This window comes from Pogona vitticeps, chromosome ZW-PAR, assembly GCF_051106095.1.
Source record: "Pogona vitticeps strain Pit_001003342236 chromosome ZW-PAR, PviZW2.1, whole genome shotgun sequence".
NCBI classification, from domain to species: domain Eukaryota; kingdom Metazoa; phylum Chordata; class Lepidosauria; order Squamata; family Agamidae; genus Pogona; species Pogona vitticeps.
The window spans coordinates 5,453,420-5,481,164 of record NC_135800.1 but is presented as its reverse complement, the minus strand read 5'-3'; the positions used below and the strand labels follow the sequence as shown (position 1 = coordinate 5,481,164).

At 52.0% G+C, this 27,745-nt stretch overlaps 1 protein-coding gene across 20 annotated transcripts in view; it reads right to left on the bottom strand.

Moving 5' to 3' along the window:
• Positions 1-89: 89 nt before the first annotated feature.
• GRIN1 (glutamate ionotropic receptor NMDA type subunit 1) overlaps positions 90-27,745 on the bottom strand; it is a 36,001-nt gene continuing 8,345 nt past the window's right edge. Inside the window, exons 4-24 of one of the 20 annotated variants that reach the window (XR_013539610.1) lie at positions 26,285-26,347; positions 25,099-25,199; positions 22,327-22,448; positions 22,013-22,187; positions 21,627-21,771; positions 21,427-21,510; positions 20,982-21,117; positions 19,230-19,357; positions 18,324-18,488; positions 17,822-17,940; positions 16,983-17,095; positions 16,520-16,668; positions 16,110-16,267; positions 15,622-15,783; positions 14,578-14,687; positions 13,073-13,218; positions 11,187-11,228; positions 10,187-10,252; positions 9,566-9,676; positions 5,043-5,132; positions 90-3,387 (exon numbers count right to left, since the gene is read on the bottom strand). Coding sequence is in view for 7 of the 20 variants with exons in the window: in XM_072984531.2 (XP_072840632.1) it covers positions 3,322-3,390; positions 9,566-9,676; positions 10,187-10,252; positions 13,073-13,218; positions 14,578-14,687; positions 15,622-15,783; positions 16,110-16,267; positions 16,520-16,668; positions 16,983-17,095; positions 17,822-17,940; positions 18,324-18,488; positions 19,230-19,357; positions 20,982-21,117; positions 21,427-21,510; positions 21,627-21,771; positions 22,013-22,187; positions 22,327-22,448; positions 25,099-25,199; positions 26,285-26,347 (2,322 nt within the window). In the remaining 13 variants the exon portion in view is untranslated. Of the gene's footprint in view, positions 3,391-5,042; positions 5,178-9,565; positions 9,677-10,186; positions 10,253-11,186; positions 11,229-13,072; positions 13,219-14,577; positions 14,688-15,621; positions 15,784-16,109; positions 16,268-16,519; positions 16,669-16,982; positions 17,096-17,821; positions 17,941-18,323; positions 18,489-19,229; positions 19,358-20,981; positions 21,118-21,426; positions 21,511-21,626; positions 21,772-22,012; positions 22,188-22,326; positions 22,449-25,098; positions 25,200-26,284; positions 26,348-27,745 lie in introns of all 20 variants that reach the window. The other 19 variants (XR_013539611.1, XR_013539607.1, XR_012082177.2 and 16 more) reach the window with 19 other exon arrangements.

The window sequence follows — 27,745 nt, the reverse complement described above, 5'->3', positions numbered from 1 at the left end:
TCAAACGTTTACCATCTCTTGTTACAACTGGGAGAACTGGCCCCTTCCTCACCTTGATTCTGGAAAATGGACACGCACGCACTTCCAGGTTGGTTATACGAAGTTCATTGAGGAATAGCCGTTAGCTGTTACAAAACCGACAGCACAACTGTAAATAAATACGATCGTTATTCGGAATTGGATGCCGATGCTCCGGTTTAAAAAAAAAATCCGGCCCACGCACACACGCTATTTACAGAAGACACCCCCGCGTAGCTCCGAGCGCGTGTTAAAAGACCACGCGCTTTTAAATTGAAAAAGTCCAGACTAGGGCTGGGGATCTTAAATTCGCTCGCTTGGAAGGAAGCCCCATAGAAATCGGCAAGGGCTTGCTTTCAAGGAGACGCACAGGATCGCGCAGGAACTCCCCCTCCCCTCCACCCAATTCTGCACCCAGATGTGTCAGCCTGAATGAGAATCCAGATGTGAAGGATTGATGGAAAGAGCCAGTGGGTGGGAGGAAAAGCTGTCCGTTTTCTTTTTCCCTTGGCATGTGGAAGAAATCAGATTCTGATGTGCCTTTGGGGAGGCTTAAACCACGCTGGGGACCCCCTCCGTATGGGTCCCAGGGCCACCCCTGCAGGAAGAGCAGAAACTGATCGTCTGCCCTGAGTTTCGGTGACAGCCGGGGAGGGCCCCGACGAAATGTACTACCACTCTGGGAGGAAACTGGTTCTACTGGAGAGTCTGGTACACGACAGAACGTTCTTCCGCAATCCGATTCCACCCTGCTCTTCTGTGATCACAAGGGCCGGCACGGATCAGGATGCCTGGCGCTTAACACCCAGGCTGTCTCTCTCTCTCCTCTCCGCCTCTCGGGACTCTTCCCGGCCAGCAGGCAAGTGTGGAGCTCTCCGTCTTGCAAGGAGGTGAGTTCGAGGCCCACCTTCCTCTCGGCCACCTTGGGAGTGCAATGCAGGGAGGAAGGCGTGCCGTGCCCTAGGTGAGGAAGCCACATTTATCACGCCTTGTAATCACAGCAGCCAAAGAAACGCTCGGCCATAACTCCGAGTCCCCACTCTTGCAGGCGTCGGTGCGGTTTGTCTTTTCCCCCCAAGGGGCAAAACCAACAACAAAGACGCCAGCAGCCGCTAACGCAGGGCAGCAGACCTTGTAAGGCATGCTCCATGAGCGAGAACCCCATTTGCAGCTGGCATCGTCACCTGGAGAGGGCACTGCTCACCTGCGGACTTCCCTTCCCTCTTGCCATACAGAGGCAGAGACTCCCATGCCCTGTGTTGGAGGGTGCAGAACAGCTGACAAGCCTAGCTCGAGACCCGACCTGCCCCATGGGTCCAAGGGGCAGAGGCTGTTGGAGAGGATGAGCCTGTCGGGAGCCCCCCACCAGCATCTCTCTTGGGCATTAAAATACTGCCCTGAACCCTCCCATTCTCCTCTGACTTTTCTCAGCTAAGCAGGGCAGGGGGGTGCTGGTTCCTTACATGGAGGGGATTTTCCCCAGGGGGGAAATCAGGGGGTCTGGGGGGGGGAGATGCTGTCTGAAATGCAGGGCGGCCCTTGTGGGAGCTGGCCATCTTAGGCTGATGGGCCACGGACGGGATTCATGGATGGGATTCACAGAGAAAGATGGGGTTGTGTGTGTGGAGAGCAGCAAACAGCCCCGGATGGACTGAGCGCCGGCCAGCTCTGTTGGTCCTGCATTTTCAGAAGATGGGAAAGGAAAGAGCGGGAGCCGAAGAGAAAACATCAGCAGAGGGTGGGTGGGGGGTTCCCTGTAAGTGGACTTGATGTAGACCTGGAGGTAACTGCGTGCCTCAGTTCCCCCCCCCCCCCGCGTGTTGTTGGCATCACCTAAGGACGTCGGGAGATGGTGTTGCTTGTAGAGGAGAAAGCCCTTTCGCTGACCAGGAGAGCGTGTACTTTGCAGACCCCAGCCACCCGAAAAGGAAGGGGCGGTGGGAAGAGGAGGAGGAGGACGCCCCTGCCGAACGAAGCCGTCTGAGCCGACACCCCCCCCCCGGTCACCAGCACTTTCTGGGGTTTTCGACTGCTGCTGTTTGAGGGGGGGCCCAACTCAGAGCTAAGAGAAGCAAAAGGCAGTCAGGGTGGTGGGTGGTGGGTGCCTGGCCCCATGGGAGGAAAAGGTTTCGCGGACCAGAGAGGGAGTCCTGATTCAGACCTGGCCTTGGCCGCCACAAAAGCTCGCTCCGTGGCCCTGAGTGCCACGGAGCATCCCTGCAACCTCATCTGGCAGGTTCCCAAACCAAGCTCACTCACTCACATATGAAACAGTGGCCCAGGACCCTAGACTCTTTTCTAGGGCTGTTCTGGGGTGCAGCCGTGGGGCAGTTCCTGCCGCCGGTCCTGATCCTAGCCCTAGAGAGGCAGAGGAAAGAAACCAAGCCAGTCAAGAGGAGGGCTTACACACCCCGGCAGAGCCTTCCAGGGCAGGGAGCTGAAGGCCACCTCCACCGGCTGTGCAGAAAAGTGCCTTTTAGCAGAGAGACGTTTCCCCCATTTCCCTTGGGCCCCTTTCCCTGGTATGGTCTGGGGGGTGCAGGCGAGGGTGTGGGGGAAAAGGCAGGCCCCCTCTTTCACACAGAAGCCCACACCGGACAGCAGGGGAAGAGCAGCGGCTCCCGGGGTGGGGCGTGGGGAGGAAGGAGCTATGTTTGCCGGACTTTGAACACGGGGAGGATCATCTCAGCCGGAGCCAGAGAGGAGAATGCGGCTTACGTCCTCGGCGCTTTCTCTTTGGATGGTGGGCGGACGGAGAGATGGAGCCGCCCTTCGGTCGGACCATTATGTACAGCTACCCGTGGCCACTACGGGTGGGGCGCTCCTTCACCGTCCCTCTACGTGGTGGCATGGAGACATGTGGGATGGGATGATGGCGGTAAAGTTCTGTGCATGCACGTTAGGATATAGAGAATTTCTCCCCACGGCAAAGGAAACCCAGTCCGCTTCCGTGAACGAGCGGCCTGCCCTCGGCCCAGCGGACGCGCGGGTCGAGACCCCCCCACCGGTGTCCGTGGATGTCTCAAAGGGAAATGTTCGGAGGTCGCCAGCTCTTGAGTTTTTTAAAAAAAGAGGATTTGTCTCTTCGGTGGCTCATCCCACAGACCCAGGAATGGCCGTGGGGCTAAGAGAAGAAGGGGATCCGTCGCGGCCACCGGGTGTGAAGAACGAGACGCAGGCCCTAGGGATGGATGTCAAAAGGCTCAGCTTGAGGAGGGGGGGGTCTCCGGGAGAGGGGTCCCTCGGAGCCTCCGTTGGCCTGGCCCTCCGACGTCCAAAGCTAGAGCCGGCAGCTTCCAGGCGTCACACCACGGTGCTGACCGAGGGGTCGGAGAGGTTGAGCTGCCCGGCGATGTCCGTGGGATGGTACTGCTGCAAGAGAGAAGAAGACAGACAAAAGAGGAGGTGGCGTTAGGCAGGGCAGGCCACTCGGCCACCCGCTGACTTGGCTGAGAGAGAGAGCCACGCACACCCCGATGGGGGGGGAATCACTCGGGGATGATGCGCTGGCCAGAGGTCTCCGAGAGGCGAGCACCACGGGGCTTCCTCAGAGCCAGGGGTCTCTGCCACTCACCCCGGGCAGGGAGAGCGCCTGTGGAGGAACAGAGCGCTTAATGCAGGCTCGCTTAACGCAGGCTCGCTTAATGCAGGCTCGCCTCTGTTCTGAGCCCAGCCTATGTGGGTCTGATTCTGTTCCGGGGAGGGGGGGCAAAAACACGGAAGTCGCTTCCTGCTGCCCCATAACCTGGCCTCTTGCTCTGAATTAGAGGCACATGCGCCCCCCCTTCTCCATGCGCCCCATTCTAATCCCAGCACCCCAGAATTTGGCTTCCGGGCGAGAAAAAAAATAATTGCAGACATTTTCCTGGTTCCGTTTTATGATAAATTGAAAAAAAAAAGACAGTTGTTAAAGGTGAAAATGCCAACATATGTCATGTGTTAGAGACACAAGTCCTCTCTCGTTGGGTCTCTGCTGTTTTTCGCCGGAGGAGGATTGCGTGCCAGCCCTCATCAGGAAGGCCTCCCTGTTTTGCTCCCAAGGTCGCATCCTGGCAACGAAGCCCAAGGATCGGGACTGCCCTTCTCCCTCCAGGGGGGGGGGCAAACTCCTCTGGGGAGGTTCACCCTCACCTCTTGTGTCTGAAACCCCAGTTAATTCCTTTTGAAAGGCCAAATCAAAGCAACAAGCGTCCACCACGTCCACTCTGTCCCACAGCAATCGTTTTTTGGCCAAATGGGGGTTGGAATTGCAGGAAAGGAGACCCTGGCCAGGTGTGGCCATCACACAGTCTTTAAGACCTAAGGGTCAACGATGCTTGTCAGAGCAGCTTTTCTTATTATTATTACTGTATTTTTCTTTTTTAAAGGATCTGCACATGACATTAGCAGAGGAGGAGCTGAGCCCAGACGCGATCTGTCTGGGGACCAGTTTGCGCCCAGTTTAAGGCTTGTGGTTTCTTGCTATGTGGCAGAGAGAGTGGGATGGAGAAGATTTCTAGGTTGAATTTCACTCCCCCGGGGACTGTGGCTAAGGCCTCTTCCTGACCTCGGCTTGCACGTTCTCGACCTCCTGGCTGTGACAGCAGAGAACGGCCTCCTCTCTCAGGGATTCCCTGGAGGGGAGCCTCTGAAGGCCCCCCTTTTTTCTCCCCCCCCCACATTGGCCCCGTCCTCGGATTTTCTCCAGTGGCCACCCAAACCGAAGACCACTGATTCTTGCCAAGCTCTGGAGCATCTTTCCTCCCTCCCACCCCCTAAATCTTTTGGACAGCCAAAGAAACGTTCAGGTCCGTTTCACGCCCCCCCCCCAATATCCCAACCGGCTGTCGGTTCCCCCCCACCCTCCCCGCGATCTGTCTGCCAGGTCTGGTGGTCTCCCATTCTTGGGTTATCCTTGTCTTGCACTCTTCCCTACACATAAAAAAAAAAAAAGACCCAAAACAAACCCCATCATCATCATCATACAGGACTTTTGGGTACAGGACAAAAAAAAAAGTGAATGAACATTCAGGTCAAGAGCCCACCCTGTGTGGAGCAGTTCCTGAAGCCGGGGAGTCTTTACAAGAGCTATCTGCCGCTCACGGATTCTGGGCGAGGTGACATCACGGGGCTGTCTGTAGGGAGCAGGCGCATCAAAGGGAGTGTCTATTACATCACGGCTGCAAGTTGCAGAGTTAAAGCAAAATCGAATTTTGCAAAAATAAAAAAAAAATAAAAAACATCTACCCCGCTCGTCGCGGTGCCCAATACCACCGTGCCCCGCCCAACACAAAACCGGCCGTCTTTTGCCCTGGAGAAGATCGAGTGACCCATGGGGCGGGGTGGGGTGGGGGGAGAGGAAGGCAGGCGGAAAGAAAAAAGGTTACTTCCCACCCCCACCTGCAAGCAACGCAGACACGTCCGTTTTATGGAGACAGGGGCGCAGAGGGAAACCAAGCACGCTGGTAGGATCTTAAGGCCGGGCTACTCTGCAGAGAGACTCTCTATTCCCCTGACACCTGCTCTTAGCTGACTCTTGGCGCCTAGCAAGAAAATGCAAGGTCCGCCGGTCTGGATGGCACAGGAGAAAACGTTTGGGGATTTCTAAGCAGGGAGTCCCCTAGAATTCCCCTCCCTCTGTTTCTGCAATCAGAGGATCCCTCTGCGCTAATAGCCACAGCTCCCCTTAATTTCCTTCTGGAAAGTTCTCCAAGAGTCAGGGGGTGGCACCGCAGAGTGGGTGCCACTCAGCATCACGTCGATCGTTGTCTTGCCCCACGTTAAACACGTCCCCTCGTCAACCCTTCCCGAAATCAGTTCCACTGGCTAGCCCTGAGGAAGGGTTACTGCAAAAAAGGGGGAGGGTCTGCTTATGATTCCCCCCCAAAAAAAGCCCTGTCTTTTGCAGCTTCCTGGAAACGAGATTGTTCAAACAGCCCCCCAAAAGCCGTCTCCGAGGGAAGATCGGACCACCACCGCTTGACCCTCTTCTCCCTGGGGGGGCTCCTTCTCCCTGGCTTCTCAAGGGGAGCTATTTTGGGAGATCTTGGGTTTCCCCCCTTCTCCAAGGGGGGAGCCGTCCCTCTGCCTCAGGTGGCAGATTCAGCGAGTCGGTGCTGGGCAGAGTAAGGGGGCATTATTCCTTCCTCTCTCAGACGCGGGTGAGTGGTGTGGGGTTTCTGCCTCAGGCAGAGTAGGGTCTGATTTCTGTCAAAACTGATCCAAAATTGCAATTTGGACTTTTGAAAAACTGGGTTATTTTCAATGCTTTAAATTAGGAAGAAATGATTTAAAAATTTAGCCATGTTTTACCATATTTTTCCGCGTATAAGACGCCCCCATGTATAAGATGCCCCCCACTTTTTTAATTCAAAATTAAGAAATCTAAGTGGAGATTAGCAAGTGCAGGGGGAAAGGGATCGAAGTGCTGCAGGATCACTTTGATCCCTGCTTTCCTCTCCACTTGTTTTTCTCTCCTCAGCTTACTTCCATGTGTAAGACGTCCCTCAATTTTTAGTCTAAAGATTTTAGACAAAAGTATAGTCTTATATGTGGAAAAATATGGTAAATCAGGTTGGTTTTTAAAAATCTATAGATGATTATCTAACCTGGCCTGTGTGTTTTAAGGTGGGTGGGTGGGTGGGAAATAGACCTGGACATGAGGGAAGGGTCTGGTTGGGGGGAGGGTTCTTGTTTCCCACTTGGCCTCAGGCAGCGAAAAGACTTAGACCACTCTAGCTCTTTTAATCCTTTTTGGGAACTGGCCACTGCAGAGCCACTCTGTGACTGTAAGACCTGTCTGGAAAAGTGGGATTTTTAAAAATAAAAATAAAATGGGGGAATAAAAAAAGAGAGTAAATAGATTACTTAATTTTTCTAAAATTAGGGATTTTTTCCCCCCAAACGCTCCACTTTGGTGGCTTAACAACCACATGAGAACACAGAAGATTCCTTTTCATATATCAGAAACGAATGAATTATCTGATATGTCACTAGAGATGTGAATGTCCCGGGGCGGGGGGGGGGGGAGAGAAGAATTTGGAGGAAAAAAGCCAAATTTCCAGTCCCCTCCATGGTTTGTTGTGGGGGGGGAGTCTTTTTCCCTTGATGTTTCTGGTGTGTCCCCCCCCCCCCGGCCTTCCCATAAGCCACATGATGGTAGAAAAGGGATGGAGAGATGCATTCCCTAGCAGGTTTCTTTTGGGGAAGGGGGAGGGCTGCTTCAAACTGCCAGGAGCATAGTGATCTACGCTTGACGAGTGATCCACCGGGGAATCCTGCTGCTCTCGAGTCCATCAAATGGGGGGTGGCTCAAAACCAAGCTACCTTTCAAAACATTCAGAGGTTAGCTTTGTGTGGCTCGTAAATACTCGCCTGCCCGCTATGCCTTGCCCGGAAGGCATGGAAGGAGGCGCTTGGCAAAGCTTGGCTTCCATCGGTCCGTCTTTGCCCGCCTTTAGGGCAGGATGAACAGGATTTGACCATCAGCTTGGCCGCACTGGGAAGGCTAGGGATTGCAGGGGGCCGGCTGCGAAGGACAAGGTTTCAGGAGATGTTTGGACTCTGCTGAACGGCATTAGGGTACGCAACGTGCAGCCCTCCCGGTATCCTTCGATTTCTGTGCTATGCCATTTTGACTTCAACAATAACGGTCTGGCTCAGGAAGTATCCATGAGCCCTCAAGAGGTAATGCAGGGAAGGGGTTTTTGAGGAGCCCCTAGTGCCCCCCCTCCAACCCTGTTTTTTTTTTAAATTCTATTTCGTGGCCAGGAGGGAGAACAAGGGGTGGGGTGGGGGAGAGAAAGAGGGATTTTCAGGTCCAAAATCCCATTGGGATGAGTTTTTTTTTAAAAAATGGGGTGATTGCAGGAGAAGGTCCAGAGGTGGGCCTCTCACGCTCGGGGACCTCAGGAGACAGCCCGCCTCTGGTTTCAGGGGAAGCCAGGCTTCTGTAAACTGGTTCGGTTACGAGGTCCTCGGAGTTGTGGAGTTGGAAAAAGCAACTCCCTTCCTGCCTCTCAAGAGTCCAAGCCCACCCGAAGGTCTTGCGGGCTAACGTCTTGCGAGACGGCTGTTTCCAGTCGCTGAAAGGAGGGGGGGTAGTGGAGCCACTGGACAGGTGTCAAATCTGGACTGGACTGGACTGTGTTCTGCTTTGGGGGGTTTGAGACGCTCTTCCGTGGGCACGAGGATGGGGGTTCTCCGGCTGCCCTGCTTGGCACCTTCCTGATCCAAAAACCTACTTCAGGGCTAAATGGCTCCCCTCTCCCCAAAGGAAACCATTTCACTAAACCCTCCCCTGAAAGGAGACTGTGTGTTTTTTTTTAATGAAAAGGAAGGAAAAGAAAAGAAACATTTTTTGAAGCTCACGGCACGAGGCAGATTTGTGAGACAGTTCCTTGAGCTGCGTAGCGCAAATCAGGAATGGCGTTTCCTGCTTTCCAAACGTCTGAACGTGCGGCCATTGGCGTCCGACTTGGGCACATGCAAATTTAGCATTTCTCTCTCTTCCCCCCCCCCCCCGGCCAAATTGTGCATGCCATCCCGGTCCTCCACCCCCCAGCCCGCCCCAGAGGGGGGACGTTTGGAAGCAAGAAGCTGGAGAGCAAGCAAGGGTGTCAGAGGCGCCTCTCAGAAGTTCTGCCCCAAACCCGGATGGCGAGTTGGTTTCCCGTCGGGTTGCCCTCCCCTCTCTCAACGTTTTGGATTTACTTTTGTTCAGGGCCTCGGCCTCGTTTTGCGCTGGTCCAAAACGTGCTCTCTCTCTCTCTCTCCTTCATCATCCCCCTTGATCCTTCCCTTGCATTGCTTCCCCCCCCAAAAAAACCTCATCAGCTGGCCCGGTGGTCGTCTCTCGCACACAGAGGCAGGCTGGATTCTGGAGGATTCCTCTCTCTCTTGTAAGCACAGACAAAAGTCACAGGTGACGAGTGCGGGAGACACATAGCTCAGGGTGAGAGGAGAACAGTGCCCAAGTTAGACTGGGGCGGAACTGGGGGGGTGGTGGTGGTGGTGGTGGGGTGGTGAGGGGTAGAGGGTGGGAGTCAGTGACTTCTGTAAGCATACAATGACAAACAGGGACACCCAGAAAACAGGGAGGGTCTGGGAAAGAAATCACTTTCCAGCGGTGTTTTTTTCCCAAAATCGGAGAAGGAAATTTAAGCCACGAATTTTTCCCCTCCCCGAACAGAACGAAAAGCAAAGGACCGGATTCCGAAACGAAAAAAAAACGAAAAACCAAGGACGAATAAAACGCGTAGCAGTGATCTCCAAAACTCTTCACAGGACACCTAACAAATTCCTCCAGGCCCTGCTGGGTCGTGAACCTGTTTTTTTCTCTCCAAGGGACACGGAGGGGGGGGAGGACTGGCTGACTGACTTTGACTGTGACCGACCGACTCTTGACGGACATGAGGCTATGGCAGGTTACACTGGCAGCCTGGAGATGGATGTGTGGCAGTTGATGGGATGGCAGAAGAGAGCAGGAGAGAACGAGAGAGAGAGAGAGAGAGAGAGAAAGAGAGAAAGAGAGAGAGAAAGGGCATAATCGTTTTTTTCTTCCTCTTACCGTATCTTTAGATGACCTACGTCTCTTGAAGCTGGAGGCCAGGGTGGATGTGATGGACCTAAAAGTGGCTTTCTTTTTAGAGTCTGGTTCTGCTCTACCACTTTTTCTATCCTAAAATGAATATGTATATAAGCGATTAGATCTCAAGTGCATGGCTCGGACCTCTACCCCGTGATGAACCCGGCCCCCTTTGCCATGATGGTTGGTTCGTTCCCTGTTGCATGATGTCTGACATGGAGGTTCCCTAGCGGGGCGCAGAGGTGGCCTTCCTGTTGCCAGCCCCCCCTCCAACTCGGCTGGGATGTTCTGTGTGTGGGAGGGAGGGACACACAATGCGTCGCTGCAGCCGAACGGGAAGGGCTTTGGACCGCTGGAGGAAACGGACCCCATGAGAGGCTGCAGAGGGGCAGCGGGCAAGCCGTTGAGTGTCTGCCAAGGGTCATCGTTGGGCGACCTCATGAACTAAGCTGGCGTTCCCAAGAGAGAGCCCCGGCAAGAGCCGACAGCATCTCTCGGGTCCCTGGACGCGCCGGATCGGATCGCTCCCTTCCCTACCCCTTCCTGCCAAGACGGGAACGGCTAGAGAAAGAGAGGGGTGGGGGGGGAGACACTTCCACCTACCACTAAATAAAAATGCTCGGGGCCTTTTCTGAAGGTGAATCCTACAGCCACAAGAGAGAGAGAGGACTGCATTGAAAGAGAAGGGCATTGTATGTTAAAATAAAAAAAGGTATTCCAAGAATTTCAGTGATGCTTTGGCGCAAAAGCTGAAACTGGTTTCTCTTTTTTTTTTTTGTAATATTTTTTTTCCCAAAAGTGGAACAGGAGCAAAAGCAAAAAAACAAAACAAAAAACAAAAAAAAAATGAAATTAAAACTTCTTGACCGAGAAGAAAGGAAAAGGGGAGGGGGAGAAAAAAAAAAGCACAGCATTAAAAGGCTTTGGATGGCGTGAGAGATGGCCAAAACTCAAAGAAACGGAAACGAGGGGTGGGGTGGGGGGGTGGAAATAAGAACAGTCGCTGCTGATCGGGTGGTAGGGAGTCAGACCTGCTCCTGGACAGAGAGGGGGGTTGTAGATAATGTGGGATCCATCCTCCCCCCTCCCGCCCCGCTTGCCAGATGGGGTGGGGAAGTGAGCCAATTCTTGCACACCGTTAATTTATCTCTCCCCCCCCCTTGCACCCACCCCATGCACCCTTTATTGAGCAGCAGGAATGGAACAGGTCTGGCTTTACCAGCCCATGGTTGGTGGGTGGGCAGGGGGGGGACCAAAAATGTATCCCACAACTGCACACAACATGTGCGCGCGGGGGGGGGATACATTTCCTCCTCTTTAGAGTTTCTCTGCCCTTTTGGCACGCATGCACAGAAAAGGAAAAGCCAGCCAGAGAATGGGATGGGGGTGACTTTTTTTTTTTAAAAAAAATGTTATTTTATATATATATATAAATATTTTGCCTTCCCATGGCATTGCCAGAAATAGCCATGGCAAAACTGTGATTTCCCCAGGACACGAAGGAACAAAAGAGAAAATACCCCACTATAGAGATAAATAGAGATAAATAGAGATATTTGCTTTTTTTTTTTTCTTGAACAAAGAAAGCTTTCCACTTGCCTACCTTCTAGCAATGTATCACATACTAGTGGTCTGAGGAATCCTCCTGTGAAAAAGTCTTACATTGTCAAACGGATCTCTTTAGCGTATGTTATCTGCTTCTTTATAACCCACGGGGTGGCATGCTGGGCGGAAAAGGCCCCCCCCTCCCCAAGAAATCACTGCCCCTCCCAATGCCCCCCCGGGCCGGGCAGGATTTTTTCTAGAAAGTTGGCAAGTGAAAAATGGCAGTGACTATTGTGCTTGGCTTAACTTGCGCCAGCTCTCCGTCCCGCGCCCGCCCTTCCCCACCCCATGCCCCGGCCCCCTTCGGTCGGTCCTGCAGCTGCCTGGGTGGGTTGGGTGGGTGAGTGGGGGCAAAACTAGGGAAGGAAAGAGGGAGGGAGGGAAGGAGACTGGGCTGTCGGTTAGAAGACGGCTACACGCAGGGTTTGGATCGCTGTGCACCACGTCCTCGGTCTTCCTCCCTCCTGTGCCCACTTTCTCAGCAGCCGGCCATAAGGGAGAGCTCCCGGTCGCTCCTTCTCCGCCATGCTCTCGGGTCTCTGTCCTTGGCATCCACCGTGCCAAGGGTCTAGGGAAGGCCCTCGTTCCAAAACTGTGCTTGCTCTTCCAAGGGTACAGGGCGGGTCTACTTGATGCATCCTATTTGCTTTCTGTTTTAAACGCTTTTCTTTTATTTTCTTAAGGGTGGCCATCATGAGCTGGCAGTTTTGGCTGCGTTGGAATCCAACCTCCTGGGTTTAAGACGGGATTCGTTATACAGCGGAGGAAGGAAATCCTCTGTGCACGCTAAGAGGAACACTCCCACCCCCAAGACGGATGGTTAGCACCTGTCCCATCTCAAAAACAAGGGTTGCCAGCTGGGGCATCCCGTGAAGGTGTCAGAAAGGGGGCACGATGGACCACACACTCGCTCGGGGACTGACCCCGATTTCTCTGGAAGGCCAAAGGATGGGAACGATGGGGTGACATAAATTACCGTATTTTTCCGTGTATAAGATGCCCCCATATATAAGACGTTCCCCCACTTTTCTAATCCAAAATTAAGAAATCTAAGTGGGGCCTAGCAAGAGTAGGGGGAAAGGGATCAAAGCGCTGCAGGATCGCTTTGATCCCTTCTTTCCCCTCCACTTGTTTATGTTCTTTCCTCAGCTTACTTCCGTGTATAAGACAACCCTCAATTTTTAGTCTAAAGATTTTAGACAAAAGTATAGTCTTATACGCTGAAAAATATGGTATATGCCGCCGCTTCCACCTGTACGGCCTCGGTTCTGCCATTGGCCATGCCCAAGCGATGCCCCAATCTGAGGGGTGCAGGGGGCATGGCCCCTTGCCCCTCGTTTCGGGCTTCGCGTCTCTACCATTCTTTCTTCCGGCAATAGGCGGCACCAGGCACCTCGTTGCTGCCAGGTTTGGGGCCACAAAAGACACTGGGGCACCACTTCCGGACAGGGCTTAGCCTGGGGTCCTGCTAGCAAGGGAAGTGGGATTTCGGAGGAGCAGACGCATCTCATGGGGTGCAGACCAGAAAAGAAAGGGGGGGTCACTGGACCTCCGGCCAGGGAAAGTGTGGGGTAGAGGGGGGAGTTTCCTGTTGTGGCACACCTGTGCGGCACCCCGGTGTGCCCGTGCCAAGGGGAACAGCAGGGGCAATGACTAGCTGAGCTGCCGGTGGCCTGCCTGGAAGGGGGGTGGCGGCAGGGGTGGGGTTGGGGTTTCGGGGGGGTCTGTAGAGAGGGCTGCCGGGAACCTCTCCCTGGGCTCTTCCCATATAGCACGGTAGTCACTGGTTGGGTGAAGTGATGGGAAACGAACAAACAAACAAACCAAAAACCGCACCTGTTTTGGAGGTTTTGTTTTTTTCTCTCTAAAAACGGTCTGTCCTACCTGCAGGTTTTTCCGCCACACATTAACAGCCGCAAACGCCAGTTGCATCTGCTTCCTCCGGGCGTCTTTATGTCTTTTGTATGCTATTTCTATGAATATTAAAAATATGCCGGCCACAATACCTCCAGCCACCAGCATGAACACACCTGAAAGAAGCAGGAAAGTTAACGCCAGGGGCGAGAGGAGGACAGAGACACCCCCCCCACACACACACACCTCCGAAGAGGATGCCCGCCCAACCGATGCCATCTTCCTGGCTTTCGTGCAAAAGAAGTCGAGAAGGACCTTGAAAATGCTAAGAGCCAGCACCTTGTTAGCACCTCCTCTGATTGCATCCTTCTCCCCCCCCCCCCCGGGGTGGAACTGATTTAAATCAAATCGATTTAAATAAATGAAAAACCCATTTTTTGAACATTTACATCGTGATTTAAAGCAATTCGCTTTTTCAAAAAAAAAAAAACCTTTGATTTTTATCCACCCTGCTTCACTCAGATGTCTGGCTTCCTTTCCGGGCCCTGTTCAAAATGTGGGTCATGGCTGCGGAGAAGTACATCAAGGCCTGTGTGGTGGAACTGTCTGTCTTCATTCTCTGGCTGCAGGAAACTACAGCGGTGCCTCGGTAGTTATCCCAGATGACAGTTTTTTCGCTAGACATTGACTTTTTGCGATTCGCAAAACAGTGATTCCTGTGGGGGAATTTCGCTGGACAATGTTTGGTCCCTGCTTCGCAAACCAATTTTCGCTAGACGACGATTTTGACATCTCCCTCCGTGCTCGCAAACCGGATGTTTTCGGGACCTAAGCTTCGCAAGACAGCGATGTAAACAGCTGATCGGCGGTTCGCAAAGCGGCTTTCCTATGGCCGATCTTCGCTAGACAACGACGATTCTTCCCCATTGGAACGCATTAAACAGGTTTCAATGCTTTCCAATGGGGAAATGCTTTTCGTTAGACGATGATTTCGCTTAAACAGCGATTTCACTGGAACGGATTATCATCGTCTAGCAGGGCACCTCTGTATATGTTGAGGAGTTGGCTTCTAGGGTAGGCTTTTTCCTAACTTTTTTTTTCCTTTGCAGGGGATTTTTCCCTTCTTTATATGGGACTATTTGAATACGCAACACCTCTTCTCCATTTGCAATCTGAAGCCCTGGTCTGCCTGAAAGCTAGGTCTTAGGGCGAGTCCGTGAAGCTTGAGTTGCACGACTGGAATTGTGAATGCAGTGTGTGAACCACCTTGTCTGTGTGTGTGTGTGTTGGGGGTGTTGAATATTTTAAATAAATTAATAAATTAATTTAAAAATATATATTTTTAAAAAAATTAATAATTTTTTTAATTTTTTTTTTTAAAAAATAAAATACACATAAAAATTAAAATATTTTCAGATCCGAAAAAAGGGGAAGGCAGGTTTGGATCAAGACCATGGTCATTTTGGAGGGGTTTCCTCGGAAAGGAGGTTTACGGAGGGCGTGGGGCAGCCGCTCCAGAGGGGGAAGGCACCCACCTGCCATATTTTCAAAAGTGAGGGTTGCCGGGGCGTTGCTGCGGGAATCACATTCCTGATATCTCACCCACGTCTTGTCAAGCTCTTCCATGAAGCCATTCTCATGGAGGCTGGAGGAGAGCATAGAAAGCACAGGGGATTATGGGGTTCGGTCTCCCAACAGGTCAAGATCTTGTGGGGGGCTTGGGGGTGGGCAGAGCTGCGCTGATCTGATTCGGTAACACCTCCCAGGTCCCAAAGGAAGACCCACCTCCAGACAGACCATCTGAGGCGCCTTCCAGTCATCTTAGATTGAGGAAGGGCTGTAAGGATTATCTGCCCGCGGAGATCTCGTGCTGATCTCCATGGGCCTCCAAAAGAGGGAGGAGGTGAGCGTCAAGCACAGAACGTCTCTTCCAAGAGCGGATACTGTATTTTTCCATGTATAAGACTATACTTTTGTCTAAAATCTTTAGACTAAAAATTGAGGGTCGTCTTATAAACGGAAGTAAGCTGAGGACAGAACAAAAACAAGTGGAGGGGAAAGCAGGGATCAAAGCGATTCTGCAACACTTTGATCCCTTTCCTCCTACACTTGCTAATCCCCACTTAGATTTCTTAATTTTGGATTAGAAAAGTGGGGGGTGTCTTATACATGGGGGCGTCTTATACACAGAAAAATATGGTAATTCTTCTGGCAAGGAGGCAGAGCCCCCTCTTCTGTGCTAGTTTGGGGGACTAGTTTTGTTTTGTTTTTTGCTCAGAGGAAATGGTAACTGTTTCGTTTTAGCTCCTCTCTGGGGACGTACCCGCACGCCTCTCGGAATGCATAGTATGTCCCACCCTGCTAGTTTGTGAATTAAGGCCCCATGATCTGATAGGCGATTCCCCTGGGTCATCCCAAAACGCCTAGAAACTTTCCTTAGTCTCCTCCTTGCTTCTGGAGACAGGATGCCCTTGCCTTTTCGCCTCCCGCCTCCCACACCCCCCTGTCCCATGCATTTTGTGGTGTCCCTCTTGGGCACCGCTGTGGGGAGGTAGGTGGGGGTGGTGGTGGGTACAGACTTCAGGATGGCCAGGGAGACGTTCTGCTTCCAGGGGCTGTCCTTGCGCATCCCGATGCCGAATCCGGAGCGGAAGAAAAGCTCTCCCGTGGTTACCAGGTCGCACTTCTGAGACGCTTCGAACTCCAGCACGGCCGAGTCCCAGATGAACGCATGGAGCTTACTGTTGGGGAAGAAAGCGGGCAGAGGTAGGAACAGGGACGGTTGGTGCTTCAAGAAACCAGCTGGTAGGGAGATCGGAGCAGAATGTATTGTCGGAAGCTTACAAAACCCTCTCGCAGACCAGCCCTAGAGCACTGGGCACCCCAGTCTCTCTCAGCTCTCCAGAAAAGCAGTCTGGAAGGTGCTTTAGTTCCAGCAAACAGAGACGGGCCATGTGTTGTGTGTCTAGGATGCAACCAGCCAGCCCTCCCTGCAGCAGCACCTGGAAATCGCCCGCCTTTTCCAGGTCTTCGTGAAAACAGTCGGGGCGCCAGCCTCGTCACTTACTTGTCTCGGACAGCCTGGATGGCTTCCGCAGCGCTCTCGTAATTGTGCTTCTCCATGTGCCGGTACATGGTGCTCAGCTCCACCTGTCGCCGGAAGTAGATGTCGACTGAGCTCTGCTTCACCGTGGCATAGATGAATTTATCTGACGGGTTTCGCAGCTGGAAAAACAGAAGCGAGACGACGCGGCTCAAAACAGGCCCCCCTGAAATCGGGATGACGGGATTGCAATCTTAATTTCGGAGACCCAGGCTCTGTAGTTCTGCCGTGAGCCATAAAACATGGGAAGCAGGAGAGCAACAGCGTTGTGCTTTGCAAAGTGACCTATTTCTGCAAGAGAACACGGCGCTCCGGGTTTTATCTTGAAGGTGTCAGCAGCCCCTACCCAGCTGGTTCGCGGATGCTGCCGTTACCCGGGGGTCGTTGATGCCCGTGATCCGTTCCTCGGGTCTGTCCAACACCAGGAAAGCCGCCAGATTGGCAGTGTAGGAGGCAACGATGATCATGGCGAAGCCAGCCCACACCATGCCGAGGATTCGGGCGGAGAAACTCCGAGGAGCGCCTGGAAGAGGAGCAGAGAAGGTCAGGAAGCCCTCAGATGGAAGTGGGAGACACTCATGCACATACACACGACCACCAGAGTGAAATCCAAGCTCTCGTGTCCAAAAAGGGACACTGAGACAAGCGGAAAACCCATCAATGCCCCTCCACAGTCAGCACCCGCTGACGGGAGGAAGTGCAATGGACGCCCGAGCCCGCAAGCGATGGCTGCCCTGCTGTGCGATGGCCTTGCCACCCAGTTGGCCGCTCTTCCAGGGCAGGGGTGGGAGCCCAGTTTCTCCCCCACAGCCCTTAAAGGCGGCTTGGGTCTCTCACCTTCTCCAATGCCGGAGTTCAGGAGGACCCCCCAGGAAAACCACATGGCGGAAGAGAGTGTCAGAGCATCCTCTTCTTCCTCCTCGCTGTTCACTTTAAACCGGCCAAACGGACTGCAAAGAGAGGACAGCGCGCGTCACGACTTCGCCCGGCCATGTCTTCCGTTCTTTCTGCGGGTCTGTGCCGGCGCAGGACCGGCCCTAGAGTGCTGAAATACTGACGTATGTGGGTGCCACAAGAACTCCTGGCCCCATGGCGCCAGCTGAGGAAATTCTGGGGAAATGTTGACATTATGAGCTTTGCCATCTTATGGATGGCTGTTTGACCATGAGGAATGGAAGAGGAACATCGACAGGCCTCTCCCTCCGAGGAGAAGCATGAAGAAAGCTCATAGGGAAGACACTTGATCACAGAAGCTATAGCTAGACAAGAATTGCGACCTCCTTAATTTTCTAACGGCGCCTTCTGGGAAACCCTCCTCCCTAGGAGAAGCGTGCAGAAGACCAGCTGACCTGGTTTGTAAGCACTCTATTGCCACGTAATGGGATAGTGGCATAGCGCATGCTCATCGTCCTGGGACCCCCTTTTACCGCAAACTAGACTAACTAGTATTCTCGAAGACGAACTAGCGTACGTGCCACTAAGGTAAAGCGCTTTGAGGCTCCGCATAGCTTTTGTCCTTCATCCCAACCAGGAGGAAGGAAGAAGGGAAGCCCAATGGGAGGTGAATGCATTTTATTAACCCCCTCATCGCCACTCAGGTGTGAATCTTCTCTAGTGGACATTTCAGACCCCCCCCCATAGCTCCCCTCCCTCCCCATGCCAGAAAGGAGAGCTACCTGAAACGATCCAGGAGGTATAACATCACTGCCACCACATGGACGGAGAGTCCCACCAAGAGCCAGAGGGTGCTCTGGAATGGCTGCATGAACGAGTCCAAGGTGCTACGTGGAATTTCCTGGAACAGAGCAGAAGCAGAGGAAGGGGGGGGCAGGTCATCACAGCCGGAGAAAGGCCTGGGGGTAAACCTAGCGCAAATAACGAATTTGGCGAAGGTGTGCAGAATGCCACGCGGAAGCTCTGCTCAATGCCGGCCCAGAAACCTGAAGTTAGTCTAATACTTCTGGGAGAGGAAGGATCGAGCCCATCTCTCTAGGAGGGGGGTCCCTATCAAGGTAGAGAAGTGAAAATCCCCCCCAATGCAGCCCGGACTTCCCACCCAGCCACGAGCCTTCCAGCCCACGGCTTCATCCCATTCCGGATGCTTTTTCCTGTTCTGGACCCTCCGTGGCCCGCAGCCCTTTCCCTAGGAGGCTCTCCACGCGTGAGCGCGTAGGTTACCTTTTTGACGAGAATGGTAAGTCCCTGGTACTTAAAAGGCTTGGAGAACTCGATGTATTGCGCCCGCTCGTTGTTGATGGTCAAGGGTGCCACGATCATGTCCGCTTGGCCGCTCAGCAGCTCCCCCATCATCCCGTTCCACTCCTTCTTGTTGCTGTTGTTCACCTGCGCCAAGAGTCAACCAGGGCCGGGGGGGTAGGGGGCAAGCCTCGGTGTTAGCATCCTCAGCGGAGTCTAGAGGAAAACCACCCTCTGGTCCTTTGCTGAAATCAAACCTCTATCTATGCTGCTGACCTCCAGCCATCCGTGGCCCCCTCCCCGATGCCTGCAGCACACACACCCCAGGGAGGGTTCCCCCGTCCTGTGTGGGATGTGGGCCAAGCTACGCTTTACAGGTAGACTCTCCTTGGTTCTAGATGACCTGATTCTAAAAGACGTTCGGGATTCTTCAGTCAGATTTGCAGTCAGGTCAAAGCAGCCGAGCGTTCAGAATTGTGTTAGTTTGCAAAACTGTGGGAGGTGTCGAAAGCCCCCCCCCGTGGTGGCACTCCTATGTTTTTCAACAGTTAATCAGATGTATGCAAAAGTTAAGGAATTCCCTCTTCTAACGAGGACCTGTCTATAATGTCTGGTTTTGCCCTATGTGCGCTCCTCTGAGCTTTCTTTAGGCAGAGGAGGGCATAAGGGCACATATACCCTCGGCATCGGAGATTGCTAGATTTTATGAAGGTCGGAGCGAATACTGGAAAGCTGCCGGCCAACGTCCTCTGACGATCAGAGCGGCAAGGTGGCCTGACGTTCGATTCCTGAAGCTCAGGCTTCGGCTGATGATCTCTGCACCCTGAGCTAGAAGGCTGTGGAGCTGGGCTCTTGAACTACCGCCTCCGGCCGCTCGCTCACACTTACCCGCTCTTGGGTGCCAAATTTACCATCAGCCACCAGATGAACCTCGTAGGTGAAATTCATGGTTTTGGCAAGCTTGATCAGCAGGTCGATGCAGAACCCGTAGCAGCACAGCATCACGCTCGGGCGGCCTGCCGTTGCAAGAGGGGAAGAGAGACCGGAGACGGGCGGTAAGGCTTCAGAAGGCAGCTTTCGAACCCTCAGCAGCTCCCCCATCGTTCTGGGGATCCAGCATTGGCCCCAGTGTCGGCTGGCTGGTTTTGCTCAAAATGCACCCCGATTCCTTTTTCCGTTTGGCCTCGCTGGATGTCAGCCAACAAAAACCCAAGCCTTACTCCATGTCACCTTTATTATTATCACGCTTTTAAAACTTTGCCGTTAATGTCTGTGTTTCCATTCGGGAGACAACCGGGTTGTGGCATTAAGTTTTTTGTTCGTTTCTGCTTGGCCTCATTTTTTATTTATTTTTGCTTGTGTTGGCATGGAGCCCTGGGGGGGCCTTGGCCGGAAACGGGAGGGCGCGCAGCATCATCCTTCCTGTGCATTGCTGGAAATTGCACAGTAACATCGGTTTTTGAATCTCGCCTCTTGCTCCACCCTTCACACCGCATGGGCGAGGAACCGTGCCCGTTCACGCCCTGAACCTTGTCCTTCTTTCTAAGCATCTGATCTCCTCCCCCTATGGTTTTGCCGTTGTGTTTCACAAAGAGCAATGATGTGATGGGCTCCGGATTTCCATGACACAAGGGTTGGTCTTGGGGGATTTCCCCCCCCCAGCGCCACCACTCCCCTCCTTCCGCCAGCCCAGAATACACAGAGGTCCTGCGCGTACATGCCCCAAAATACACAAGGGCAAACTTCTTTTTGATATATATATGGATGGCTCTTTTTTCCTTGTTGCCCCGTCAACAGCTCTACCGGTGTATATACGGAAGAACAAAGAGGCAACGCCAGTTTCTCGGGCGATTTGTTTGGTGTTCAAATAAGAGCAGCTTCCCGCTGGGTTGGCACCGGGTGACCCACGCCAGTCTGAGTAAAAGAGGCCATCCTTGGGTCTGGCAGCCGCTTCCTTCAAGGGAAATCTCCTTTTGCTGGCACAGACTTTACAGAATGGCCCAGGAGGGACAGATAGAACGGGGGGCGGCTGGTGCTTGCAAGCGGGCCCTGCTCATTTTAGCATCAAACGCTGATTTTGTGTTAGATTTGATGCCCAGAAACATTGGTCCTTAGTGCATTACTTACTTTAGAGTGAAGGGAACAAGAAAGCTAGGAGAAAGCAAAGACGAGAAGAGGAACAGAGGAAAGGAAGAGGATTTGAAAGAAGGAGGAAAAGTGCTCTGCGGTGGGGGGAAGTGGGGGGACAGAAGGTCACAGGAAAGCTGGCCTATCATCACTCTGTAAGGTCCCTGCAGGCCAGATTCTGGCTATAAAATGAAAGCTAAACAGAGGAGAAGCCAGAGAGCATTCCTGGTGAGGGATCCTCCTATAATGTGGGTGCCGTGTATCGAAAAGCGTTCTCCCTCGTCCCTCCCGCAGTACAGCCGGGGGATGCTCTGAGTCTTCTCTTCAGAGCTTAGAGCCAAGCCATCAGGATGGGGCCCTCTTTGGCTGGGCCTCTCACGCCAGTGGCAAAATGCTCCCCTTTCCGGCAGCTGGATTGGAATGCGGCGTTCTGAATGTTCGATTCTGCATCGCAGGCAGCAGAACCAGGACGGCCCCAGCAAAGGGCCCGTGACCTTCGGGCGCGGAGTTTACCTGGCATGGTCTCGTTGGGTCCGGTGCAGAGGACCTGTTGCACCAGCCCCCCGGTGCTGTTGAGGAGTGGCTTACACTTCCCGTCGATCAGGGTCGGCTTCACGTAGACGAAGGGCTCTTGGTGTATGGTAACGATCTGCAGAAAGAGAAAAACGAGGGAACCGGCTTGCCTCCCGCGGAGTTTGGGCCACCGTCGGTGAATGGGGGGAGGGTACATGGGTGGCTGACGTAACTTGGCAGCCAATGCTCAGGCAGGATGGATGGACTGAAGAGGGTCCCTTACATGAACGTGGGCAAATGTCAGTAGCAGTCATGCTGGGGTTTGGATACAGATCCTGTCATTGACGTCATGGGCGCTGGCCAAGAGACACCCACCCTCACAAACACTTTGGGCTGGGCTGTGCTAAGAACCTTGCCTACCTTGTTCTTACGCGGCAGGCCATACCTTTAGTTTCGTGGACATTTCGTAGCCTTGCGGTGTCTCCGTCTCCCCTCCGGGCCAGATGATTTTACGGTCATTGGGGAGGAACTGTAGCAGGGCAGAGACAAAGAAGGGGGCTGATCAATTGCTCTGTTGACCTGCCCCCCGGGGCAGATCACAACCTTAACCATGTCTCTTCCTCTACTGGACCCGATCGTACGTACGTGGCTTCCGTTGTAGACTCCGACTTGCACCAGTTTGTTGTTCTGTAGATTCATGACGCTGTAGTTGGCGTACTTCCGGTCTCCGTCCTCATTGAATTCCACCCGGCCAGTCACCCCCTCTCCATACTTCGTTTGCATCAGGACCCTAGGAAAAGGGGGATCCTTGCATTTAGGTTTCAGAACCGCTCCTCCTGTATCCACGGGACTCGGCAGGTGTGTGCACGTTCGGACAGCATGCAGAAAAGTTTGTTCGGGTTTTTTAAAAAGAAATTTGCATTAAGTTGGGAGAACTGGGAATGAGTGGCTGGTATTGCGAGGGAAGGGGTGCCCAAGAGGCAGTTAAGCAGATGGACTGAGAAATCCTGAGGCCGGAGAGAGCCGCTAACCTTTTGAAGAGAGGCCCCGTCTTCCAGATGTTGGTGTTCCCAACGCAGCCCCTGGGCGGGTCGGTGATGTTTTCTTTCTCAAACAAGTCGTGCACGGCCTGAGCCACCACTGCCACCGCGTCTCGGATGTGGGCCGACTCGTTCTTCCCATTCATGAGTTGCAAACCGATCAGTCCTGAAAGAAGGAAGGAAGAAGCTGATGAAGGAAGGAAGGAAGGAAGGAAGGAAGGAAGGAAGGAAGGAAGGAAAGGAGAAGGAAGGAATGAAAAGAGATGGAAGGAAAAGAGAAGGAAGGAAGGGTGATGGGGGGGTACCTTCAGGGGCATTGCGCAAGGCATTGCCCGAGATCTCTCTTTCTCCCACCAGCCACACGTAGCCAGGACCCGTCATGTTCTCCTTGGCCGCTGCTGTGTATACGGTCGTCGCATCATCCTCACTAGAAAAGAGCAAACGTGGAGGTTGGTAGCTGGTGCCTCTTGCCCCTTGCCCTCCTCTGCCTTTCGCCTCGGGGGGCTCCTTCCGCGGAAGGCAGAGGGAGAAAGACCTGAGGATTCGAGGCTTGTGCCAAAGCTCTTCCAGAGGACCGGATTTTTTTGAGGAAGGGTTTTCAGGCGAGGAGGGGGAGAAGGGAGGGGGCCGGATGGAGCTGCCAAGGCCACACACACAGGGGCAGGAGGGGGAAGAGAGGCACAATGGAGGGGGGAGGCGGGTGATGGAATGACTGCGGACTTTCAGAGCTAGAGGGACGTTGCCAAGTTGTGCTTTTGACAAATGTCTCGTCCATCAAGGGTGAGTCACTGGGAAGGGCAGGTTTTGAGCAGCAATGGTAAGGCTGGGTGGGTATGTTCGGAGGAAGCATCTGCCGGGGAAAAAGATGTGTTTACTGTAACCTCCTGACATGGTGCTGGGGAACTCTTTCTTTCTTTCTTTCTTTCTTTCTTTCTTTCTTTCTTTCTTTCTTTCTTTCTTTCTTTCTTTCTTTCTTTCTTTCTTTCTTTCTTTCTTTCCTCCCTCCCTCCCTCCCTCCCTCCCTTCTCTTTTCCTTCCTTCCTTCTCTTTTCCTTCCTTCCTTCTCTTTTCCTTCCTCCCTCCCTCCCTCCCTCCCTCCCTCCTTCCCTTTTCCTTCCTTCCTTCCTTCCTTCCTTCCTTCCTTCCTTCCTTCCTTCCTTCCTTCCTTCCTTCCTTCTCCTCATACCTCCCCTTCCTTCCTTCCTTCCTTCCTTCCTTCCTTCCTTCCTTCCTTCCTTCCTTCCTTCCTTCCTTCCTTCCTTCCTTCCTTCCTTCCTTCCTTCGCTATCACCTTTCCACTGTGTCTTTAAGGCAGTAGGATCTGAATTCATATTCGACAACTTTACAATATTCTGTTTTCTGGGAAGCTGTGAAATTTGGGGAGTCATATTAAAAGCAGAGTCACAGACTGTGTGAAATTGCGGCCTCGTTTCTCTCCCACCCCCTACCTTAGTGCCATCTGTTTTCCCTTCCTTGGTCCTTGTACTTAGGGAGAGAAGGGGATGCCAGCCTCTCCCCATCACCCCCCCCCCAAAATCCAAATTTCAACCTACTGTGGGTGAAACAGTCCCGTTGCTCACCAACCCCTTGATGGGGAAAACGGTTCCCACTGGGGTGCTCAAGAAGGCACCCAGCTTCTGCCATCCATTTATCTTCCCAGCCAGTGCAAAAACCCTCAGGTGATGTCCACATGCTTTCCATATATTATTTTAAATTTTATTACCCAGAATAGAATTTAATTTTGGGACTACTTCCATTGGCAGGTATAGGGGCCCTCCAGATTGAGAAGATTCAAGACTTTATTGCTGTTGGGTTTGGTCTGCTTCCCCACCCCAACCCCCATTAAATCAGAATTTAAAATGGCAATTCACGGAAGCTGCACATCTAGACTTATCACGAAATAAGCTCCAGTGAACGCCATTGGTTCTACTTGCAAGTAAAAAAGGCATGAGTGCCCACTCTTCAGAATGAACCTCTGTGTAGAAATGAGACTAGAAGCTGCGCCTTTTTTTTTCTTCCCATGGTGACCATCAACAGTAGGTGTACCGCAGACGATGCTGACGGGACAGCCAGCGTAGTGGAGAAAATAGCTGGTTGCATGTGGACCCGGAAAAGATGGACTCTGGCTCTCTTCGGCTGGATCGCTGCCGGTATACAGTCGTGCCTCGCTTTACGATTGCCCCGCATTACGACAACGTTTTTGTGATCGCTTTTGCAATCGTAAAACGATGGTCCCAATAGGCTTTTTTCGCTTTGCGATGATCGGTTCCCTACTTCGGGAACCGATTCTTCGCAAAACGACGATTTTCCTACAGCTGATCGGCAGTTTCAAAATGGCCGCTGGGTAAATAAAATGGCTCCCTGCTGTTTCCTGGGACGGATTCCTCTCAAGACAGCCACCGAAAATGGCCACCCTATGGAGGAGCTTCACTGGACTGTAAGTTTTTAGCCCATTGGAACGCATTACACGGGTTTTAATGAGTTTCAATGGGTTTTTTATTTTCGCATGACAACATTTTCGTTCTATAGCGACTTCGCTGGAACGAATTAATGTCGTAATGCGAGGCACTACTGTATTTAGCTGCATCTAAAAGCACACACTGCCTCGGCATTTTGGGGGTGTGAAACAAGGTGAAAAGGTCTGCCCATGGAGACAGATGGTAACGCTGATATGGGAAGCCCTGTCGTTGCTCTGAACTGGCTTGGTTTCCGTTGCTCTGAACTGGCTTTGTTGGCCCTCGGTACTGTCTTTGGAGAGCCACGTCTGATTCAGCCTGTATTTTCATCCTGCTTATAACGTCCTCTACGGAATGACTGGAGATTACACTGGTGCTTAAGCAAGACAGGATGATGTCATCACCTGAAGGCATACACTAATATTTTCTTGGACCTCTTGCTTCAGCGCTATGGCAGAGGCACAGCAGCAAAGAGAAATGAGGACAGGACCGGAGGGTTGGGGTGGGGAGAAAGCAAGCCTGTGTATGAGCATAGGTAGGATGATGGGTGTTGGAATTAAGCAGAGCATCCCTTTTGCGGCTTGGGGAATGTTTGGTGGTGGGCTTCCACCGGGCGCTTACCTGGCCGAGAGGATGATAACGCGAGCTTCCAGTTCCTTGGCTTCCAGGAGTAGGGAAGTCACGTTTTTGGTTCCGGGTTCGAATTGCAGCACCTTCTCAGCCTGTAATTCGTACGAGCAAAGCAGGTGAGTCCAAAAGCCGAGCCCTCTTATGTGAGAGCCATGCTTTCTAGGAAAGACGCTTTATAACTCTTTCCAAGCACTTGCTAGGGATGGAAAGGAAGGGCAGCTAGATCCGTTTTCTTTTCTTTCTCTCTTTTATTATTTTTTTTCCTTCTTTTCTTTTTTCTCTTACAAGTTTTCCCCCTTTCTTTCAATATATATATATATTTTTCCTCTTTCTACTTTTTTTTTCTTTTTAAAATGTTTTGCACTCTGCATGCAAACTGAAGGCACTCAATACCCAAAAAGAGAGGCGTGCATTTGCATAGGAAAAAGGCATATAGAGGTGTATATATAGATATATATATATAGGTACAGAGAGAGAGAGAGAGAGAGATTTATTTTGCAATGCAATTGAAAACTCAAACCAGTGTTGTTTTTCAAAAGGAAAAAAAAAAAAACTAAACAGAACCGAAATTTAAAAAAATAAATAAATAAAAAGAAATAACCAACACGGGAACTGAAAAATTCAAATTAAAAATAATATTCATAACAAAGGCACAGGGTTGACCTCTTGAGAGGGAAGGGGAAGGGGGGGAAAGAATCAAAGTGAGCATTTCTTGCATCAAGGAACTGTTTTCTTTTGGGTTGGGAGGAAAAGGGGGGGGGGGAACAGCAGGAAAGGATTGTTTCAATTGTCCAAGAAAGAAAGAAAAAGACTTGCAAGTTAATTATTGCTTGACATGCAGGTCTCCAAAAGAAATATTTCCAGAGCTGGCTTGCTAGTTTTTTCCATTCTCAAACTTATCCCAACATAAAAGAACGTGCTTCCAAACACATGGAGTTTGCCCGCTTTCTTGATATAGATATGTTTGGGTTTGTTTTTATTATTTTTTTCCTCTTTTTTTTTCTTTTTTCTTTTTCTTTAAAAAATAAATTATTATTCTTATTATGATTATCATCATCATCGCCATTATAATTATTATTATTATCATTATTATTATTATTTTGTGCCTGTGGCCAAGTTCATCATTTTTTGCTAGTCGGGTTTGGTGGGCGGCGTGCATTGTCCATGCAAAATATACCTTGGGTCCACGCTTGTTGTCATAGGATAGTTGTTCGAGGCTGTCATAGTTCCTTTTTTTACTCTGATGAATAATGTGCACAGAAAAAATATGTAGACACAGAAGAATATTATAAACAGTTGAAAAAAAATGACGTGTAGTAAAGCAAATCCAATATCCAACTCCTCCTCCATTGTTTGCAAAAAAGGGGGGTCTAATAACACTGGAGCTCACAAGACCCCCCCCAAAAATGGGGGGATGCGGTGATGGCAGGGGAAGGGGGCCAAGGTGGTGATGGGGGGCGCATTTCCTCTCTACCAGGCTGGGACCCTTTTGCAAGGTTTGCTAGCAGGCGAACTGAATCTGGCTGGTCCTGGACCAGGCTGATACCCTCTCCCCGTTCTTCAGGCTGTTGGGTGAATCTCGAGGACCCTTCGCGGGGGGGGCTGGCCAGGCTTCCCTGAGGATGGGCAGCCAGGGAAGGGAGGCAGCAGGGGGCTAGCAAAGATCCTCTATGCTCACCCTGGGCATGATGACCCCGCGACCCCTTTCCCCAAGCATTTACAGACCGGCCGTGGTAAGCGAGCCCATATGAACGGGTCCTCTGCATTCAGATGGAACTAGTAATTAAAAGGGACGGATGCTTGAATGTGCCATGAGAAAGCGGCTTCCCTTCTCGCCCTGGTTCCCGAGAGAGGACCGAGGTCAAATGTCAGAAGAGCTTTCTTAGAGCTGACCCTTTTTCTTCCCCGCAGAGGCTAGCTAAAGGCCCAGCAGGAAAACTGGAGTCAACAGCCTTCCCCAGTATACCGCTGGGGGGGGGTGTATACTGACTTAGGCTCCAATGTTTGGAGGCACAAACTGGGTTAACCTCCCAATTGATTGTGTTCTTAAGAGCATCTAAATTCTCCCCCCCCCCCGGTATATGTCAGGTAGATTATAGCCAGAGTTTATTATTCCACTGGTTCTCTATAAATCTCAAAAGCAAAAAGTATAGCATCCGCTGGGACTCCAATGAGCTTAGAGACCCATTAAAAGCGGAGGCTACCCTCCTGCATCTCCATGTGGTTTATTGGCCTGGTGCTATCCTACCCTATGCAGCTGACCTCTTCTAGATAGGGAGCTCCTTTCCATTGGGTATGACGAGATTGCTTATCCAGGGAGCCAGAATGACCTAGCACCAGAAAAAAAAGTTCTCTGTTGTTTTAATGCTTGAATCTGTTACCTATTCCAGGATGGCTTCTAGTATAAATCATGTGCATTTCGGGGGCTCACAGAGAAGGACCCCGGCTGGCTTCTCTGAAGGTCCTGCTTAAACGCTTGGGAGATGGCTTTCGAAACTAAGACTGCTTTGGAATGAAGAGCAATCTGTGTCCCTTTTCCCTGGGGAAAGGGAAAGGTCAGATTCTCTTGGGAAAGAACCCCCTGCTCTATGGGACTTCCTTCCGAGTCAGCCTGCGCAGGGTTGGGGTTACGCCACCG